Source organism: Glandiceps talaboti, chromosome 5, assembly GCF_964340395.1.
Source record: "Glandiceps talaboti chromosome 5, keGlaTala1.1, whole genome shotgun sequence".
Classification (NCBI taxonomy): Eukaryota; Metazoa; Hemichordata; class Enteropneusta; family Spengelidae; genus Glandiceps; species Glandiceps talaboti.
Genome location: NC_135553.1, coordinates 25,811,437 through 25,832,449, shown reverse-complemented (window position 1 = coordinate 25,832,449; position 21,013 = coordinate 25,811,437). Strand labels below are relative to the sequence as shown.

The window sequence follows — 21,013 nt, the reverse complement described above, 5'->3', positions numbered from 1 at the left end:
GACAGAGACAGACATACAGACAGACAGACATACAGACAGACAGACAGACAGACAGACAGACAGACAGACAGACAGACAGACAGACAGACAGACAGACAGACAGACAGACAGACAGACAGACACTTCACCATGCCTAGAGCACAAATGAACCACAGTTCAGTCACCCTAAAAAAAAATTAGGATGTCTACTGTTATATGTTTGTAACAGTCATACTAGTACACAAACCAATACATATGACTTACCTGCCAGTACACATGAACTGAAGATGCAGTGTATGGAATGACTTGAGTAATAGTTGGAGCTTCATCAGGGTCTGTCAATAAACAATAACATAATATATATGGATATATCAATTCTACTGGTTTGCATAGTTGTGTCTACTTTACATGTAACAGTGTTTTGTTAAGGGTGATAAGTAAGTAAAATCTACTGGAGTTCCATAGTTATTTTACAAGGGTCCCCAACCAAATTACAGTACATGGTATGGAATCTTTGCAAATTTTACCATATTCCCTCCTCTGTTTACCAAGGTTTCAAACCTTAACAAAAACACTGTTTAATCAAACAAAACTGAAAATATGTTGTCATTGAATGTTTGTGATAGCCATGTCTATATTACAACAAAACAGGTAACTGAAAGAGTTTTAGTAAAGAAACAATATAGAGTTGATTATACCATGGCCTAATACTAATGACACTCACTGAGTATTTTGTGCATAATTAGGGTGATGTCAATGGTTGTGATAAGGCAACCCCAAGTGCCATATCTAAGCAAAAATTATCGTTTATTACTGAAATCTTGGACTCTAAATAAAAGAAATGGTTCAAAATTTCCTTAATTGTCATGTCTGTCATTCAGACTGTTAGTCTAAGAGTACATACTGAAAGTACCTTAAACATGTACACATACTTACTTTAAAAAAAAAATTATTATGGTGATTGATTTTAAAGGTGTTGCAATGAGAGAAACATATTATTAACTAAGGCTGCCCTTATACAATGTCTGATGTTGTCAAGTTTCATAGACAGAATGATTAGACCTGAATTCATTCAAATGGACTTCCATGATTTCTAAATCTTCCACTGAATGTTTGAAGTTAACATCTGATTCCCACTTTACAATAAATTGGAAACAACATAGACTTTTTCAATTTTTTTCTGTATTTATTAACCTTTTTATTGGGCTCATTACAAAAATACAACTCTTTTTAAGAATGGAAATGTTTACATTTTGTACTCGGAAACTTTTCTTAAGTTATTAATTTCAAAAACTGTCCCCATTTCTTAAGATGTGCATTTACTTTACTTTTGCTAAGTACAATATGAAACTCTCCACTCTATTTTACAAGTATTTTTTGTATGCAATCAAGCCTGGTTTTTGTTTTCTAAACTTTGAAATATAAATATTACACTTAGCACATAGACTTATGATAACAAAGCATGACAAGCCTTTCAGTCAGGGTCAGATTACTAGACATATACTTACAGTCTTGTAATGTTGTGACACTAGGTGTTGGTAGACTGTAGGGACTAGCACCTACATCATTGTGGGCACGTATACGGAATTGGTAAACCATGTATGGACGTAACCTGAAAAAAAAAAATGGGTTGTTGTTGGTTACCTCTGCATTAGGAAGTGGTGAGTGGGATAACATAATGTCATGTAAAACTTAGGGGAGGGATATTTTGTGAATTCACTGTTTATGGATGTTAAATGAGATAATATGTGTTGGTTTCATTCATTTTCACTTATCAGTATGGAATTGACATCAATCTGAATTTAGGCATTGGTGTCCTATAAGACTTGCTAGGCATCTTAAATGTATTGTCAACAGCTTCTATCATTGTTATTGTAAATGTAAGGTCTGTTCACATTGTCAATGTAATGAAAGTTGCCTAATACACAGCAAGTGTCAAAGTTGCTTGGCAAGGCTCCAGCCAATACAACTCTGAAATCTACTCAGCTGTAGCACTGAATCGAGCTGTTTTTAGAGATGGATACAGAGCAATATAATGGATTTGTCTTATAAGAGTTCACTTACTTGTCAATAAGATATGATGTAGCTGTGACAGGCACATTGCTGGAGTGTGTCACCCATGATTGACCAAATTGTTTGTACTGTACGGTGTATCTACGTATTGGGGAGTTGCCGTTGTTTTCCACCTTCCATACCCATATCAAAGTTACATTACGACTATTTACATCAACCTGAGGGACCAGCAAATCTGTTGGAGCCTGCGGTGTGTCTGAAAACCAAATAGACATGATAGTTCATCACTTTTTTGCAATACATAATGATTACCTGTATGTCTGTTTGAAGACAAACAACTTTTAGGTTTAAGATATATGCAACTATAGGAAGACATGGCAAGTATTTGCTGAGCAATACAGGACATATCATAAATGTAACACAGTAAATATTGTGACAGAAATAGGCAAATCATCAAAGTACACCATCATGTCAACATGTGGTTATGCCGTGTGAATTTTACAACAAAACAGTGTCAAAATATGGCAATATCTCACTTCTAGTTGTTACAGTTAAAACCAATGCTTGTGTTGGTTCTCCCCAGCCAAGTCCACTAAGAGCAGTGATAGTAAACAGGTAGTAAGTATCAGGAGCGAGGCCTGACACATGCAGGTTGTACTCAGTAGCTGATAAATCTTCAGAGGCCAGGATTCTGGTTTCAGTGTTCTTCCTGTATGTTACTCTGTAACCTGTAATGACACCATTGGGTTCTGTTGGTTCTTCCCATAACACAGTAAGGCTTGTGTAGGTCACTGTCGGGAACAGGATTCCTGTTACTGGTCCTGGAACTATATACAAACATAGACATAGTTAGACTTGGAAATCAATGATGAACATTATCGCTTTACAAATCAATAACTTACTGATGAATACTATGACAGTCACCCATGACACATGAGTGCGAGTGTGGCATATCAGGGTATTTGCATGAGTGGTTGCAGTGTTCTCTGCAGCTGTTACACTCGTGAAAGTGCAGCAGAAAACATTGCAACATGAATGCAAATACCCCTGAGTACCCACGCTAGAACTCACGTGGCATGGGGTTCTGTTATTATTACAATGTATCTGAAACAGCAAATTTCCATAAAAATCATACGTGAACACATTATTTTGTGTGTAACGGATGACCATGTCCTCATTTGCACAAAGTTCATTTAAAGCTTATATTAACATGTCACAACAACAATTTTAGTTTGTGTCTATTTTAGTTGTGACACATTGATAGACAAATCAAAATATATATAACATACCATCTCCTTCAGTGCGGACTCTCACTGGTGGCTTACTGAGTTCACCATTACCAATCCTAGTGTAGGCAAGGATTTGGATGTCATACTGAACATATTTTCTCAGCTCTGTAAGATCAGCACTTCGACTTGAATTGTCATTAAGGTCAATAGACTCACATATATCACTTAAACTCTCACAGTACAAAACCTGAAAATAAAAGTAATGTTAGCAGAATAGGTTAGTATTTTGGGAATTTGAAAACATAGAACATCCCTGAAAACACCCAATAAAACTGTCAGAAGGTTGGTTCTCTACAACACACACACACACACACACACACACACACACACACACACACACACACACACACACACACACACACACACACACACACACACACACACACACACACACACACACACACACACACACACACACACACACACACACACACACACAATTAAGAGAGATTCATGTATGGAGCATAATTGGGGTAAAAAATAATACTAAAATAAACCATGCAATCTTACTTTGTAACCAAGCAATTTTCCATTTTGATCACTGAGTGGTACATCATCCCATGTTACATGTATAGTGGTAGAATCAAGAGCTTCTGCTGTGACATTAGCTGGACCAGCACTAGGAACTGTAATGTAATTACAGAATGATTGTTCACTAGTTAAACCTGACCACTAGAGGTGGCTGTGTGAGCCACTCATTCATTTGGCAGTTTAACAGATTTAAGTTATGATGTTATTTGTTTCATCAATTAACATTACACTGGAAAAATGTGGCTCACTTTTTCATACCTAATCCAAGACAAATTTTAGCATTCAGTAATATATACCTTATTCTTGAATTCCTCTTGAATGACTGTCAGTCGGTAAGAATGTTGTTTGGTCAAGTGTTCAAGGTTTCCATTTTACAGTAGCTAACCGAATGCAGCATATTTTATTATCTGACAGTGACCCTAAATCTAAATTCACAATAAATCCATAAACATTAATCAATCATTCTTATCTAAATACCTGAATCTCTTGTTTTTTCTTTTGTCACCTCACTATATGGTCCATTTCCCTTCTCATTGTAAGCCCGTACTTTGACTTCATACTCAGTCCATTCCCCCAGATCTTCAATGGTGTATGTACCGCCAATGTGATCATCAATGTCAGCATATTGGAAGGAGTTAGCGGCCCGTTTATGGACAGACGAAGTGTGCCTCCAAGCTACTCGATAACCAAGGGGTCTTCCATTCCACTGATCTGTAGCAAGTGGCTGTACAAATAACAAATATGACAAATGTCTTTTATATAAGTAAATTTGACATTGTCACTAAAAAGATTAACAGCATAACATTTTTGCAAGGTTTGGGAACCCCAGTAACCCGGGAGTTGAAATCTAAACAAACTAGTACCGCAGATTGCCATACTTTACACCATAATTTGGGAACCCCAGAGGGTTGAAATCTGGTCGAACTAGTACCGCAGATTGCCATACTTTACACCATAATGTGGGAACCCCAAATGGTTGAAATCTGGTCAAACTAGTACAGACTGCCATACTTTACACCATAATTTGGGAACCCCAAATGGTTGAAATCTGGTCAAACTAGTACAGATTGCCATACTTTACACCATAATTTGGGAACCCCAAATGGTTGAAATCTGGTCAAACTAGTACAGACTGCCATACTTTACACCATAATTTGGGAACCCCAAATGGTTGAAATCTGGTCAAACTAGTACAGATTGCCATACTTTACACCATAATTTGGGAACCCCAAATGGTTGAAATCTGGTCGAACTAGTACAGATTGCCATACCTTACACCATAATTTGGGAACCCCAGAGGGTTGAAATCTGGTCGAACTAGTACAGATTGCCATACTTTACACCATAATTTGGGAACCCCAGAGGGTTGAAATCTGGTCGAACTAGTACAGATTGCCATACCTTACACCATAATTTGGGAACCCCAGAGGGTTGAAATCTGGTCGAACTAGTACAGATTGCCATACCTTACACCATAATTTGGGAACCCCAGAGGGTTGAAAACTAGTCAAACTAGTACAGATTACCATACCTTGCACCATAATTTGCACTATAATTGCACCATAATTGGGAAGTTCACCCAAATAGAGGGAGTATGAACAAGAGTTATGTAGATTTCCATACAATATACCATAAGTTGGTGTGAAACTTTTCACACTGAAACTGGGAAATTTGTATGCATTATATTACCTACTTATTTCCCTTGACAAAATCACTGGGTAATATAAGTTCAGTATATATTGCCACTAAATGTCCACATTCAAATTCCAATCACAGTGAAGGTCATGGTTTTCATGCTTCTCAGTTACTTACATTATAGTATTTACTAACTGTTCCATTATCTATCTGAGTTACCAGCTTAATATTTCACCCATCATAAACTATATATAAATAATCATAATAATAATAGCTCATGCAGTGGCCGTGTAGTGGCCCAGTGACTAGTATGTATGCGTGTCCTATATACTATGCCATGTTTTTTTGGTGCTTTTACCCAAGGATGCATTGCGGCGCAATGACTACGCATGCATGTTGTATATACTATGTGCACTCTCCACACAGAGGGCACTATCTACAATGTCATCGTGAGGAAGCCAGTCACAAATGAATCTACCCTGCGCAAGCTTATGGGCTTTGCCTAGTTATATTATTAATAAAGTTATCTTTATTTTATCACAGCTACAATCATAGGGTATACTTACAATCCATCTCACTGTCAATGATGTTTCACTAGCAGCTCTGACAATCACAGATTCTGGAGGTGTTGCAGGCACTGGAAAAAAGGAGGCAAATATATTAATTATTTTTTGACAGATAAACACTTTTCAAGAATAAAGAGGAAAAAGGTTTAAGACTTTTGTTTTATAAGAGAATGAACACTAAACATGTATCTCCTTTTTTTTAGCATTACACAGATCTATCAGTGAAATACACGGTGCCTCTTTCAAATATATACCGCCCTCTGTTAACATGGCAACATTTATTTTCTAAGTGACTGCATGGATCTGGATGCATTAGAGCACTGGACAATAATTACTGGGCAGAACAGGGTGGCAGAAATGACACTGACCGAGTCTGTGTTTGTAACTCAATACATTACAAAAAGCTATTTTTAAAAAAAGTGTGAAAAGTTTGTTATTATACATACAGTATTAAAACATTTTACACATGTATTGATGTCTTGAAATTTATTGGGTTACAAATAAGGACTTGGCAATGTTGTTTAACATTGATTTTTTTCAGGTAAGTAGCCATGATGAATGAATTGTTTCATAAATTAAAAATACCCAATCCTAATCCATGTGGCCACTTCAACATCCACGCAAAATACATCCTTAAACTAATATGTATAAATCTTATGAAGATAAGCATTTTTTTTTTAAATTTAATTTTATATTTCATAAGTTGGAAAAAAGAGTACATGTCAAAACTTGGAATACAAACAAAACACAAGACTAGAAGATAAACTTACCATCTTGTTGTGTTTCAATTTCTCTGGATGGTTCACTAGGATAGCTGGCACCAACAACATTGATAGCTGTGAGTCTGAATCGATATTTGCTGAAAGGTTTAAGTTGTGGTATTTCAAATGCATATGCATCAGGGTCGTGATGGTTATAGATGTTTTCCCATTGAGTTGCACCATTGATTTGTGCTTCTACTTTCCATGTGTTGATACTGGTTTTGCCATCATAGCCAGGTGTATACTGCAGCATTACAGAGTAGGCTTGGACATTAGACACAGCTAGGTTGATGGGCTTGGTTGGTAGCTCTGAAAAAAATTCAAACACAATGCTTTTATTTTCATTCCAGGGTACATGATTGTACCTGTACTTTCTACAAAGGAGGTGTGACTACTAATACTGAACAGTAGAAGGTAAAAGATTTGTACAAACTGGTTAAGATTACAATTTACAAAGTTCTTTAAAATTGTAGCTTTAACATAGACATATTCATTACTTGTTCACAATCATAAAAGACAAGTAGCAAACTGTTATGTGTGGATCACTAATAATGCAAACTAAATAAAATGGACTCCTTTCCAATGTAAGTTAGTTTGAGTTCATCTCAGGCAGATTTTGCCGAGTCATCACCTGTAATAAAAAGAGTAACATTTCAACAAGTAATTTTCATCCATGATTAATAACTTTGTTCCTAACTGGTCCAGATATCCAGTATGTTAAGTAAACTAACCTGGTGGAACACCAGATGAAATGGTTGATGTGACTTTTGGACCTGGTCCATACTGTGTTTTGGCCCATACCATTATTTCATAGGTGGTCAAAGCTGTTAAACCAGTCACTGTATATGATACCTTATCTGGTGCTACTTCATTGTCCCTAAAAGTGGCTGAATTATTGTATTCCTGTACACCAACAAAGTAACCTACAAAAAAGAAGAAGACATTTCATGCATGATATTTATGTTATTATTAAGAAGGCAAAGACACCTCTGAAGTGTGTAATTGTTCATCTTTTAGTGACATTGGAGTCTTACAGGACTCTTCTTTTAAAATCAACCTTGAGGATAAATTTACAGATAAAATGTAAACGTAAACTTACTTTCCAAAATGCCATTTTTCTCTTCAGGTGGTGACCAGCTTACTTTCAGTGATGAATCATAGATCTCTGAAAATGATAGATCTCCAACAGGACCAGGTACTAATGATGAAGAACAAACATTCATTATAAGAATGATACAAAATGAAAATAGAAAGCAATTGTGAATATTTTGAAATATATTTTCTTTATCCAGTCTAGTAAAATTCGAGTGACATAAGGGGCCTTGTCATTCCAAGTTGAAGACGAGTACTGACAAACCCCTGAGTAACAAATGGTGAAAAATGATGGCAATTCTGAATGTCTTGACTCACATTTTGAGAACCAAAGAACCAATGTTGTAGACATGACATAGAGCAAGCAAGGTGTAAATTCTACTGGTAGATATTTTCTGTTTGAATGGCTACAACTTAGCTTGCTTGTGTGTGGTACAGTCATCCTTGTCTTTGCAAACACTGATAAATCACATTTTTGATAAAAGATTCCTGATAGCAAGCATCCATATACTTTAACACAATATTTAGGAAATACTTTCCTTCCATTAATCAAATTACACATTTACAGCTGGCTGCAAATATCTATACTTTTACATAATTTCCACATATCATATTAGTTGTTTGTATTACATTGTGGATTGTTCACATTCATACGTGGTCCACTCACAGTCATATAGGTATAAGTCAGGATGCACACTAACACAATTTTATAAAAGTATGCACCATGTGATATAATACCATCCATCAAACTGTACAGAGAAGCTGATTATTTATGGTGGACACACTACCAGTTTTCATCCTACAAGTTAGCCAACATCAACATATGGGTCACAAATATAACACTATGCTAAAGGATTCACTTTTTGTTTTGAAGCATATAATATACCTTCACACACACTCAAAAAAAAGTCAAAGCAGTGTTTACTTACTGTCTTGAAATGTCACTACGGGATTTGGATCACTGTCAGGCCCGTCTCCAGCTCTTGTGTAACAAAGGACTGATGTAAAATACCTGGTGTACTTTTTTAAACCTGTCACATACCCTTCCTGTATAGGTTCCAATGGGTTAGGTGCTATGGTTACAGCGAATTTGAAGTCTGGGTTGCTATCTTCCCAAGCCATCATCTAATAAAACATTCAAAGTCAAAGGTCAAAGCCAAAGTGAATATTCTTGAGGACATTTCATAGACGAAAAGACTCTAGATAAAGGTGAATCTGTATACATGTATACATCACAACTCCAGCAATGCTACATAAATATTCAATTTTAAGGGCCACAAGCTGAGGTTTATATTTTGGGCTGTAATTTTTTATACATATTAAAAGGTACTCCTTGTATTCTACTTACTGATGTATACTTAACCATCACTTGCAACTGAGTAAACACAAACCTCAAATGATCCAATGACATAATTTATTATACATATGAAAAATGCACAGGAATTCCTTACTATACAATCAATAGTTCTAACAAAGCCCGAAGACAAATTGTAGTGTCATAGAAGGTATGCATCGACATTAACATTATACTAGCATAGTAAATTGACTTTTTTTGCATGTATTTTCACCTAACCTTATAAACTCAGCTTGTGCTACTTTGACTACAACCATGGATGTCTTTCAGTCACATTTATTAGTTTGTTGAAAAATCTACACTTAGTCCAACTACAATATTGAGCCGACTCAGAGACATGGACTTGTAAAAATGTAAAATTGGGTTTGACAGCAGATATAACAAGTCCTTTGCCAAGACCAGCTTTTAGAAGTTAGATGTACAACCCTACCCTGAAGAAAACCTCCTGTATGAGGTCAAAACATCAGAAAAAGTTTCACAAAGACATTTATTAATTGTAAAAATAACTCATGCAATTCATTATCTAATATATCACCTTTGAGTAAGATTTGCCCAAAATAAGTCAATAGAGTTCTCTAAGGAGAAGCTGCACATTGCCAGAAATACAAGACTATTAAACTGTGAAAGTGTCTACTGGGCTGTGCATACCAAATATCAATTTTTACCTTGTAACCTTGATTGACTCCAAAGATAAACTGTGCTTCTGGAGGAGTCCATATGTATTTGACACTTGTGGAATTGACAGCATGGCTGGAGAATGATCTAGGAGCCTGAGTGGGAACTGGCAATATGAAAGAAAACCAAATATGTTACTGCTATTCAACCATAATACAATGTACAGTTATTAGCCATTTGTACTTGCTATTATGTTGTGACCATGGCGGTTGAAATGTGCACTTGAAAATTCTATTACATAGTAAGTAACAGACAGCTAGACAGACAGCTAGACAGACAGACAGACAGACAGACAGACAGACAGACAGACAGACAGACAGACAGACAGACAGACAGACAGAGACGACAGACAGACTGAGAGACATACATCAGACATCAGTGTGTGACAGACATCAGTGAGTGACACATGTACACTGACATACAGAGACAGACATCAGTGAGTGACAGACAGACAGACAGACAGACAGACAGACAGACAGACAGACAGACAGACAGACAGACAGACAGACAGACAGACAGACAGAGACAGACAGACAGAAGACATGTATGCATGCATGCCTGATAGTTTTTATATATCATACCTCCCTCTGCTGTTCGTACTTCAATTTCTGCACTATACACACCAGGTCCTTCTGAGTTGTAGGCTGCTATTCTTATGGTGTAACTACTCCATGTAATGAGTTCTGCCAATTCATAGGAGAGTTGGTCTGGGTTGGTGATATCATGTTCATCATAAAATGCCATAGTGTAGCCAGTAAGCTTGAACTGTATCCTGTAACCTAGCAACACACCATTTAGTTTCTCTTCCGGTGGTGGCTGTAAGCAAGAAAACCATGTATGATGAGTATGATATAATAACTGTTTCATAAGTATTACATACCTTATCTTTTTTTCAATCTTGGTATAAAAACCCTACACTCATTGTCAACCTTTTTTTTTTGCAACCTGCACTAGCTGCAACTGGGTTTTTTTGTCATCATCAAATAATGTAAGATACATTCACTGAAGTTGGCCAATTAATTATAAACAGACATTGTATTAGTGGTCAATATTATCTGTAGACTATAGGTAGTGTAGTGGCAAGTTTAAAACTTGGAAAGTTTGGTTTTGAATATGTTATCAAAATCTGTTTCAACCACTATATTTCCATAATTGGGGAAATTTATGAATTTCATTTGGAGATATTATCACCAATGGTACTTTTCACATTATATCAACTAGTTTTAAAATTAGCAACATCCCTGACTTATAAGGATATCTTACCTGCCATTGCATCATGATTGACGATTTTGATCTGGGTGATGCAACTACACCTTGAGGTGCTGCATCAGGAGCTGCAGACACAAAGTATACCATCATGATTAATATCAAGAAAATGAAATAAATCTCAAACATGGCCATGGACAAATATATCTTGAATCCATACTGATACTAATATACTATTCTCAATGCCTACAATAGCATTTGACCTCCATACTAGAGGGTCAAATTACAATGTAAAACACAGCGATCAATGGATTCTCTGTTTTTTTTCCCTTTTTTTCCAAAGTTTCGCAGGCTTATAGATTCTCTTGTATGCCTATCATAATGCATGTAAAGTGTACAGTCTGGAAGTCATAATGTCAATCACGAAATCAAATGATTGTGATTTTAATGACATGCATACGCCATAGGTGGTCTAATTGTATTTCAGGTAATGAGGATTGTATGCACCCTAATTGATGGCCATACACAAATGTTCCATACAATGACATTAAACTACATTTATATAATTTGGTAAAATGACATGACTACAGTGTTTTTTCTAAGGTTGGGGAACTCTGGTAACAGAAAGGGAGAAAGGAGTAAAAATGGCAATGTTACCCATAGAGGCTATTGTAATTTTGTTTGGGAACCCAGGTAAACTGACATGGGAACCGTTAGATTTTACATTCTTACTGTCCTTACCAAAAATACTGGATTAACTACTCAAAGCCAAGCTGTAAATAAACATACAATTATATTGCCTTGGACAGGAATTTAAAAGGGCTGAAGTTTGGGCTTCCGTGTCAAAATTACTATGGCATTACTAAAACCTAACACTACGACTCCTTAGATAACAAGCCTCTTTACATCTGTATATGTATGTACAGTAGTGAAAATTACAGTATGTACAGTAGTGAGAATTACAGTATGTGTAGTAGTGTGAATTACAGTATGTACAGTAGTGAGAATTACAGTATGTGTAGTAGTGAGAATTACAGTATGTACAGTAGTGAGAATTACAGTATGTACAGTGGTGAAAATTACAGTATGTACAGTGGTGAGAATTACAGTATGTGTAGTAGTGTGAATTACAGTATGTACAGTAGTGAGAATTACAGTATGTAGAGTAGTGAGAATTACAGTATGTGTAGTAGTGTGAATTACAGTATGTACAGTAGTGAGAATTACAGTATGTGTAGTAGTGTGAATTACAGTATGTACAGTAGTGAGAATTACAGTATGTACAGTAGTGAGAATTACAGTATGTACAATGGTGAAAATTAGTATAGACAGTGGTGAGAATTACAGTATGTACAGTGGTGAGAATTACAGTATGTAGAGTAGTGAAAATTACAGTATGTAGAGTAGTGAGAATTACAGTATGTACAGTAGTGAGAATTACAGTATGTAGAGTAGTGAAAATTACAGTATGTACAGTAGTGAGAATTACAGTATGTACAGTAGTGAGAATTACAGTATGTACAGTAGTGAGAATTACAGTATGTACAGTAGTGAGAATTACAGTATGTGTAGTAGTGTGAATTACAGTATGTACAGTAGTGAGAATTACAGTATGTACAGTGGTGAGAATTACAGTATGTATTGTTGTTAAGTCTATCAGTGTACAGCCACAATGTTTTCCTGAGGTCTTAAAACAAGAGTTACAACAATGATAATTGAGTGAAGTTTACAAAATATTATATACATAAACTATGACAGGGTTGTTTCATATACATGACAAAACAAGTACAAACAACAGTCTAAGTGTGTATTTTTTAAAATTAAGACTAGAAATCTACTCACGTTCTTCTGGTAAAGTAACATTACTACTTGGTAGACTGTATGGTCCTTCACCAACACCGTTCACAGCACACACTTTAAATGCATATGTCCAAGCTGGTGTTAAGTTTGGTATGGATACCGATGGAGAGACAGGTCCTACATTAGACAGTACTACTTGCCAATCTTTGTCTGTAGGGATAAAACACAAAAGCTTACAGGCGTACTCTGCATATTAATTATAATAAATAGTGGTGACCTCAACATGACGGTCATTATGCTAGATGACTTCTACCATGCAACACACTCACAGAGCTCATACAGTACCTAAGAATCTGCTGTTTTAGAGAGTGTTACATTATCTCCTAATGTCAGACTATGGTATCATGCATATACAGGAAAGAAATGTGTCACTGTATTTTAGAAAATAGTTGAGTTTTTAGGACTGTATTTCATGAAAATATTGGCTTGATACATATTTTCAAAGTATTGAGGCACTGAACTGGGATTGTAAATTAGCCATTTAAGGCAGAATCACGAATGTAGATAAAAGCCGATCACTGGTAAAAACAACCAACTACTCTCCAACATTTTGCTGGTTACTTTTTCAGGTGTTTGTTTCAAATTTTTTGTTCCAACCAATATATTTCCCTCTGACATTGGTCAGATTTATGAGTCTCGTGCCTAGATATTACCACCTAATTGTCACATTTTACCAGCTACTTTTAAAACTAGCTACATCCATGAGAATGCACCTTATGGACCAATATCTTAAAGCTCTCCAAACTTTACCATTGGAAAGCTTGTTCCAAGGCCTTTTGAAATAATATATGAAATTTGGGAGTTCACTATCTTGTTTCCAAGGAAATCAACTACCTTTAATTTCACATAGAGTTAACAAAATATTCAGTGGCCACATTAGATTCTAGAATGGCTTCATTTTGATAATATTTTGACCTCTATTTTAAATATTTGTAAAGTCACCCCTCATTGTTTTTCTTGACTTTCACTGAGAATGGGTTTCATTTTCTTGACATAACTGCAAAAGTTTAGAAAGTTTATTTCCAAGGCACATTACATGTAAATATTATTAAAATGTATATTCAAGCTATTTGTACCACTTGCACCATCCAGAAACTGCAGACCCTGTATGTACTTGCCAAGTATTTCATATTAGTAATAATGTAACAGAAGACTACAGCAACTTCCCATTTTGAATAAACCCTGGTAGTGGACACAAAATACATACATCTTTTAAGTTCTTGGTACTTTTTGTGAAGAAGCACTGCTTTTATTAGAATTTGACCAACTGATATTGAGTGGCATGCAAAACTGATTCAATTTCAAAAAAAAAAAAAAAAAAAATGTGCGACCAGCAAGTTCTTAGCACTATTTGCAGAGAAATGTGGCAAACTGATAAATGATACAACTATGGTATGAATTCATTACTTACTGTTTTCCTTCATTTGTACAATAAATCTGATAAGTGGTTGATTTCCATTGTAAGATGGTGACCAGACAACATCTATTGTCCTTGCTTGAGTCTCACTTAGTCTGGCTTGCACATATCCAGGTGCATATGGCAGTTCTGTGATTGAAATACAGGTGTACCAGAGATAAGTGCTGTTTCAGTATAAATAATTCTATTACTTTGCAAGATATTGAAATCTGAATATGTACACAAAATGGGATTGACAAGAAAAAATTTGATTTGATATAGATATTACAGTTATTTGAGTATGACAGTACATACTGTTTTTGATAACTGACTGGAAATGTCCCTGAACTAGCAAAACTAATAAACAATATGACAACTGACTTTTCATTAATTTTAATAATGTATAGACTAAAACATAAATATGTGCCCACACATGCACATAAGCAAGCACACACACACACACACACACACACACACACACACACACACACACACACACACACACACACACACACACACACACAGACACACACACACAGACAGACACAGACACAGACACAGACACACACACACACACACAGACACAGACACACACACACAGACACACAGACAGACACAGACACAGACACAGACACAGACACAGACACACACACACACACACACACACACACACACACACACACACACACACACACACACACACACACACACACACACACACAACATCTCATGTTACAACTGACAATTCTCGTCAAACCATGCTCGTAAGTCTTTGCTGGAAGTCTTACAGCACCAAAGCCCATCACTTACTATCTACCAATTGACCGATCAGTACAAAACTTGACCAGGATTAACAATGTAGGTTTCTGATATATGTATTTACATACCAATGACTTCCAGTCTAGCAGTTCTGTCATCATTTCCACCAGATGATGTTACATTACATGTATAGTTGCCAATATCATCACTACGAGCCCCAGTGATCTTCAGTGACCCATCAGGCAGCATTGAGATTCTCCTTGTACCCTCCAGTTCAATCTCAACACCATTCTTATACCATACAATCCTTACTGCTACATTGGCATCGTGGACTACCTCACATTTAAAGGTGGCTGTTCTAGCTTTGATGACACTGGTGTCCTGTGGATAGACTGATATCCTGGTGCGAACTGAAAGCAAATGGTATTAAAGGATAGGTCCTGTCAGACTTATTACTGCCTTTAGTATACTTGTATTGATTACTACTAGCTATCAATTTAAATTTTAGGTGATAAAACAACACCTTGTGTAACTTACTCAACTCTGAAATCTTGTAAAGAGGCTCTACTACATTTGACATGTATTCAGCCATTTTGAGGATTTCCTGCAAGGGATTATGGGGGAAACCACTTGTGATGATATCACAAGTAGCCTAAAATCTTTGTCTTGACAAAAATGAATGTGAAATATAGTATTAGGTGTTACAAGAGATTGTTAGAGAGCTGTGGAGGAGTTTTTCATGTCAAGCTCAATCAGTTTTTCATGAGAAGTACAGTGATCTGAAAATTAAATTGATGACATTAATATTATGTGTAATTTGTTCAAATAAAGTTACAGTCCTCCTATCACTTATACAAGTTAATTTAGGACTAATTTTCAAGAACGGACAATTAATGAAATCAGCATCACAAGTACATGTATACCTGCAAGTTAAGTCTCCTGTTTCAAAATTTGCTAAATCCAAATTCCAATTTACATTTTGTTACTTCAGCATTCAAACTTACTGGCCTCTTAGGTTATCTAAAACTAACACTTACTTTGTACAGTTAACGTAGCACTAGCATTGGCAGTACCAATAGGGTTGATAGCCATGCAGGTATATAAGCCAGTATCTTCTTGTATAGCTGGTGTTATCAGTAAGTCTCCATTGTCTGACAGTGCAAAGCGGTCGTTTATTCTATTGTTCTCACTCGCAATAATTGTCTCTCCTATTCAGACAAGAAGTGGTAAAATAGGATAATTACAACACCATTATATATATCTATATATATTGCCCAAGGAAAATAGAATGTGACTAGTGTCCCTATATGCAAATTAAGGTCACTATGGGTCAATAGTCTATACCATGTGACACAATCTCAGCCAATCACTGAAGACTATACAAAAATGACGTTACAATTAATCAGAGTGAAGTTGTAGTGAAGTAGAATATTTGGGGTTCAAATATATCAAGAAAGCTGTCACCTCTCCAATACAGACAAAACAAATGAATTATATGATTGTACTACCAGGGTACTCAAAAACATATAAAACTAACATTCTGCACAGTGCATGTATGCTTTAATTTGTACAGTGTTTAGTCTGGCATTACCAAAATTATTACAGTACAGATACAGTAAAGTAGAACTAGAACTAAAAGATGAAAATAGTTTAGAAAAGGTGATGCATCAGATCTGAGCTAATTTGTTCACTCTTGTATCAAATCCAAAATAATGTGATGGCAAAAGAAAGCAAGTAAAGTGTCATTCTGAAACCAAATATTTTACAACACCACCAAAACGTACCTCTTTTCCACACTATATCTGGTTGTGGAGCCCCTGTTGTACGGCATATCATCCTAGCAGGCAAGCTGTCTATCACAAATGTATTATTTGGTGGCTGTGTTATTGAGGGTGGCATACCTGCAACAAAAACAAGACAACTTAGTATACACCTATACAATTCTTATACTACACTTATCCCATACACCGTTATGTCAATTCTTTATCTACTGTTTGCCCGTTTAAATTCAAACTCTTCATCAGATGGTTAATAGTAGCAATGATTAAGTAAGTATAGATACAATAGTGTTTGGCCTACAGACTTGTTGATGGCTTTTTTAATCTAGCAATCCTAACCTATGCCTATGCTTATAACCTTTGTACCACAAATCCTAAATTTGAAATTATCCCCAAAAATCATAATCAAGATCTAAGTTTAATACAATTGGAACATTAATATAAACCTATGACATTATTGCGCCCACTTATGTTCGGCCTAGAAGGTTGAGTTAGCAGTCATTTGAAAGAAGTAACCAGTGATAACCACCTGTCAGGTGTGATGGATTGCTACTGACATGTCAGGTGTGATGGATTGCTACTGACATGTCTGTCCTACATATTGTTAATGTGATTCATACATTACTAAGGCTTACTCAGCTGGACAAGCTTATAAGCCCAGACTTGGATTAGGATCACTAGATTATAAGCCCAGACTTGGATTAGGATCACTAGATTATAAAGCCAGACTTGGATTAGGATCACTAGATTATAAAGCCAGCAACAAATCTCTAGTCTTTTGTTATAAATCCAGAATGTCAAGATAAAGTATCATTTGATGTTTTATCAAATTTGTTTTAATTCCTCATACAGATTATGAATCAGAGATGCCACTAACCATACCCTTAGACTTTACAGTCAATTTTACGGTTTTAGATCAAACTGAAGTGTTTCAAAGTGTTATATAATGTGTTCGACTACTGATAAAAATTAGAGCAGTACTATCAAGGCATGCTTGTTTATCTAAATAATACTTTAATCTGTACATGGGCTAGTAATCAGGCTTATTACAGTTGGAGGATATACTGTAATGGAGGAACTTCAGATAAAAATCAGATATATAATTATGTATTCTACTCATAAATGTTTGGCCCACTTTGAAAAAGGATTAAACATTACATTAGGTGTGAAAAACAGTTATCTGACAAAGTTATAGAAAAAGTTGGCCCTGAACAAAAAGAATAATCCTGTGTAATCCTTATAGCTACTCTGATAAGATAATACTAATACGAGAACCTGGGACTGAAACCCTGGCCTTTAACAAGACAAATGAAAACAGGATAGTCTCAACAAAACTCGAAAAGTTCTGATCAGTTTTTGCTCTGTTAACAGAGCAAACATCATCAGGTCAGTATATTTGTCATGTATAGTGAATTATGTTGTCATCAGCTGTATACTCAATGCATCTACATGTACTAATCTAGGACTTGGTAATTAATACCAAAGTTTGGCTTGCTTAGACTTCTATATATTTGTTATGCTTTCTTGATCCTTGTTCTCCTTTCCCCTTGTACTAATTCTCAAATCACAAAAACCTGGAAGAACCACTGCTAACTTAGGTTCTTGTGAATCTAGAATAGTAATATACAGATTATTATCAGTAATTGTATGCCCTTGGATCTCCCAAACAAGAACTAACACCCAGCCCGGCAAATTGCATTTTCTTTCACTTATTGTATATCTGTGTCTAAATCTTTATCTGTCCATTCTTTTGTGAAAACTTCATCCCATGCTCAGTGGGGATGTAGGGTACTAAGATAAATTTTAGACAGGGGTGTGGCACCTGGTTCTACACACTGATCCATTTCTCAGGACATTTCCCGGAAAAATAATGATCTTTCAGCCGTTGTTGGTGCTATACAGGTCATGACCTGGGAGTACTCATGTCAGTTGTGTAAGTACACTAGATGACGGGAATCACTGCTAGATTCTCAGGGGTACGATTTCTTTGACTTTTTGAAGTTACTTATGCTGGTGGTAATTGTTTTCAACTGTACCACTGTTGTTTGGAATATTCTTGATCTGCTCCCCCCCCCCCCCCTACACATCTTGTCAACATATAAACACTGAACAGTATAAATATTGTAACAGAACAAGCATGCCTTAATATACCACACTAATCATATTATCATTAATGTTTAGCAACAGCCAGGGGTGTAAACATGAAATGAAGAGTCAATCAACCCATGCAGTATTAAGATGTTGGTGCCAGTGTTTGGCAAGTCAAGTGTATATACTAGTCACATCAATTCATGGAAGACACTTCAACTGACCTTCCCCAGACTCTTCACCTATAATTATGTAATTAAACATAGTATGACACAAAGGAAATACATTAGAAAACAATAAATCAACTATGGGACTTGATAGTTGATCTGTAAGATATGATGGTGTCAACACAACATATCTTACAGAGTAACATATCTTACAAAGTAGGGACTTGAATGCATAGAATACAGTCAAACAAGGAAGTTAACACACAGCTTTGTTTTCAACACACTGTACACAGTCTATAACTTATTCATAAGTTCTCTCTTTGAGTTCAGAATATTGTGTCTTTTCACCATATAATGCCACTCAGCAGCTGACATTTTTCAAAGCAAACCATTATTGAAGCACTGTGAACAATACACAAATTGTCTTCTGCCACTTTGTTTTATGTTTGAACTGTTGAATATACTGACTGGTAGTAAGTACTACCCAGTGGATTATTCCATGATGGAAATATAACAATGGACATGTGAGTGAACACTATGTTAAAGAGAAACACCACTCCAGGAAATAAAGGTATTTTCATAAACGTTGGGTTCTGGAGAGTCATTTCTTGATTTCACATCCTATAATTCTTGCTCGATTTAATTGCCACATCAAATTGAAACTCTTTTTCACCTCTCTTCTTCTTTCACTGATACACCATTGCATGATGGGTCTTAGCAGACATGATTATTCATCAGAATATTATTAAAGACTCTTAAGAGGTTATTTCCTTCAGATAAAGTCATGAATTTTCAGCATTAATCTAATGAATAATCACGTCTACTACGACACATCATCCCTTGGTGTATTAGTAAAAGAACAATAGAGTTGGGAAATAGATTCAATTTGGTGTTTCTTGGCAACCGAGTGAATATTATTTGATGTGAAATCATGAAATGACTCTCCAGAACCCAAGGTTTATGAAAATACCTTTATTTCCTGCAGTGGTATTCCCTTTTAACTGCCCTTCCTAACTGGGATCACACATTGTACAAACAACAAGACTCTGTGTTTCTACTCTTGCTTGACAGTATCATAGTTATGTTGTCTCTCTACACATTGTCATACGTTAAAACTTATGTTAGATGCATGTTCAACAGTAGACAGTTTTGACTTTAGTCTTTGTGACTGCCACCAGCCATTGTCACCACAATATGCACATATTTCTGCAAAGAAAGACTTTAAAAACAAAGCAAGCGTTAGTTTAATTTGCTGAACTTGGATGACAGTGAAAAACTGGAACTCTTTATGATGGAAGCCACCATCACCATCACAATTCAAATGTCCAACAGGTAACAGATGTCAAATTACCAATAGCATTAATCAGTAACTTTGTTCCAATGGTTACATTTACTGGCATAGTAGGCTGTAAGTTTTCAGAACATCATATCATGATGTTGAAGGATTAATTCTGTATGTGACACTCTTCAGTAAAGTGTTCTACCACATAAGTATCAGAGGCAATGTTTAATGCTCTATGTTAATCAGTATAAGCAACACGCCTCCAGTAAAATCTCTACAGTATCAGACACAGAGGGCATTATAACCATTGGGGAGAATTACTGAAGTGTCAATAATTCAATAATCAGTTACAATTCTCATCAAAAGAGTGGAAGTCACGATTCTTGTCTACATGTAATAAATCAGAATTTATCATTTTGATACTACCTGTTAGACAATAAAAATAAACCTAGCTCTGAATCAGGAAGCAACCTAGATAATAAGGTTTTAGAATTTCTATTGGTCTGCCATCACAGCTTATAATTCAATACATTCCCAAACTTGCTGTTTGCTATTTCCTATACAAGTCCCTCCATTCTAAAA

The 21,013-nt window shown here is 35.8% G+C and overlaps 1 protein-coding gene across 1 annotated transcript in view; it reads right to left on the bottom strand.

Moving 5' to 3' along the window:
* Positions 1-21,013, bottom strand: part of LOC144435540 (protein sidekick-2-like) — a 52,473-nt gene that overhangs the window by 12,062 nt on the left and 19,398 nt on the right. Inside the window, exons 9-28 of the mRNA XM_078124129.1 lie at positions 16,901-17,017; positions 16,154-16,324; positions 15,245-15,526; positions 14,373-14,507; positions 12,944-13,111; positions 11,159-11,229; positions 10,477-10,711; positions 9,886-10,001; positions 8,796-8,991; positions 7,874-7,972; positions 7,506-7,697; positions 6,784-7,083; positions 6,014-6,084; positions 4,290-4,536; positions 3,792-3,907; positions 3,282-3,468; positions 2,529-2,819; positions 2,044-2,248; positions 1,488-1,591; positions 244-314 (exon numbers count right to left, since the gene is read on the bottom strand). Of these exons, the coding sequence (XP_077980255.1) occupies positions 244-314; positions 1,488-1,591; positions 2,044-2,248; positions 2,529-2,819; positions 3,282-3,468; positions 3,792-3,907; positions 4,290-4,536; positions 6,014-6,084; positions 6,784-7,083; positions 7,506-7,697; positions 7,874-7,972; positions 8,796-8,991; positions 9,886-10,001; positions 10,477-10,711; positions 11,159-11,229; positions 12,944-13,111; positions 14,373-14,507; positions 15,245-15,526; positions 16,154-16,324; positions 16,901-17,017 (3,374 nt within the window). The remainder of the gene's footprint in view (positions 1-243; positions 315-1,487; positions 1,592-2,043; positions 2,249-2,528; positions 2,820-3,281; positions 3,469-3,791; positions 3,908-4,289; positions 4,537-6,013; positions 6,085-6,783; positions 7,084-7,505; positions 7,698-7,873; positions 7,973-8,795; positions 8,992-9,885; positions 10,002-10,476; positions 10,712-11,158; positions 11,230-12,943; positions 13,112-14,372; positions 14,508-15,244; positions 15,527-16,153; positions 16,325-16,900; positions 17,018-21,013) is intronic.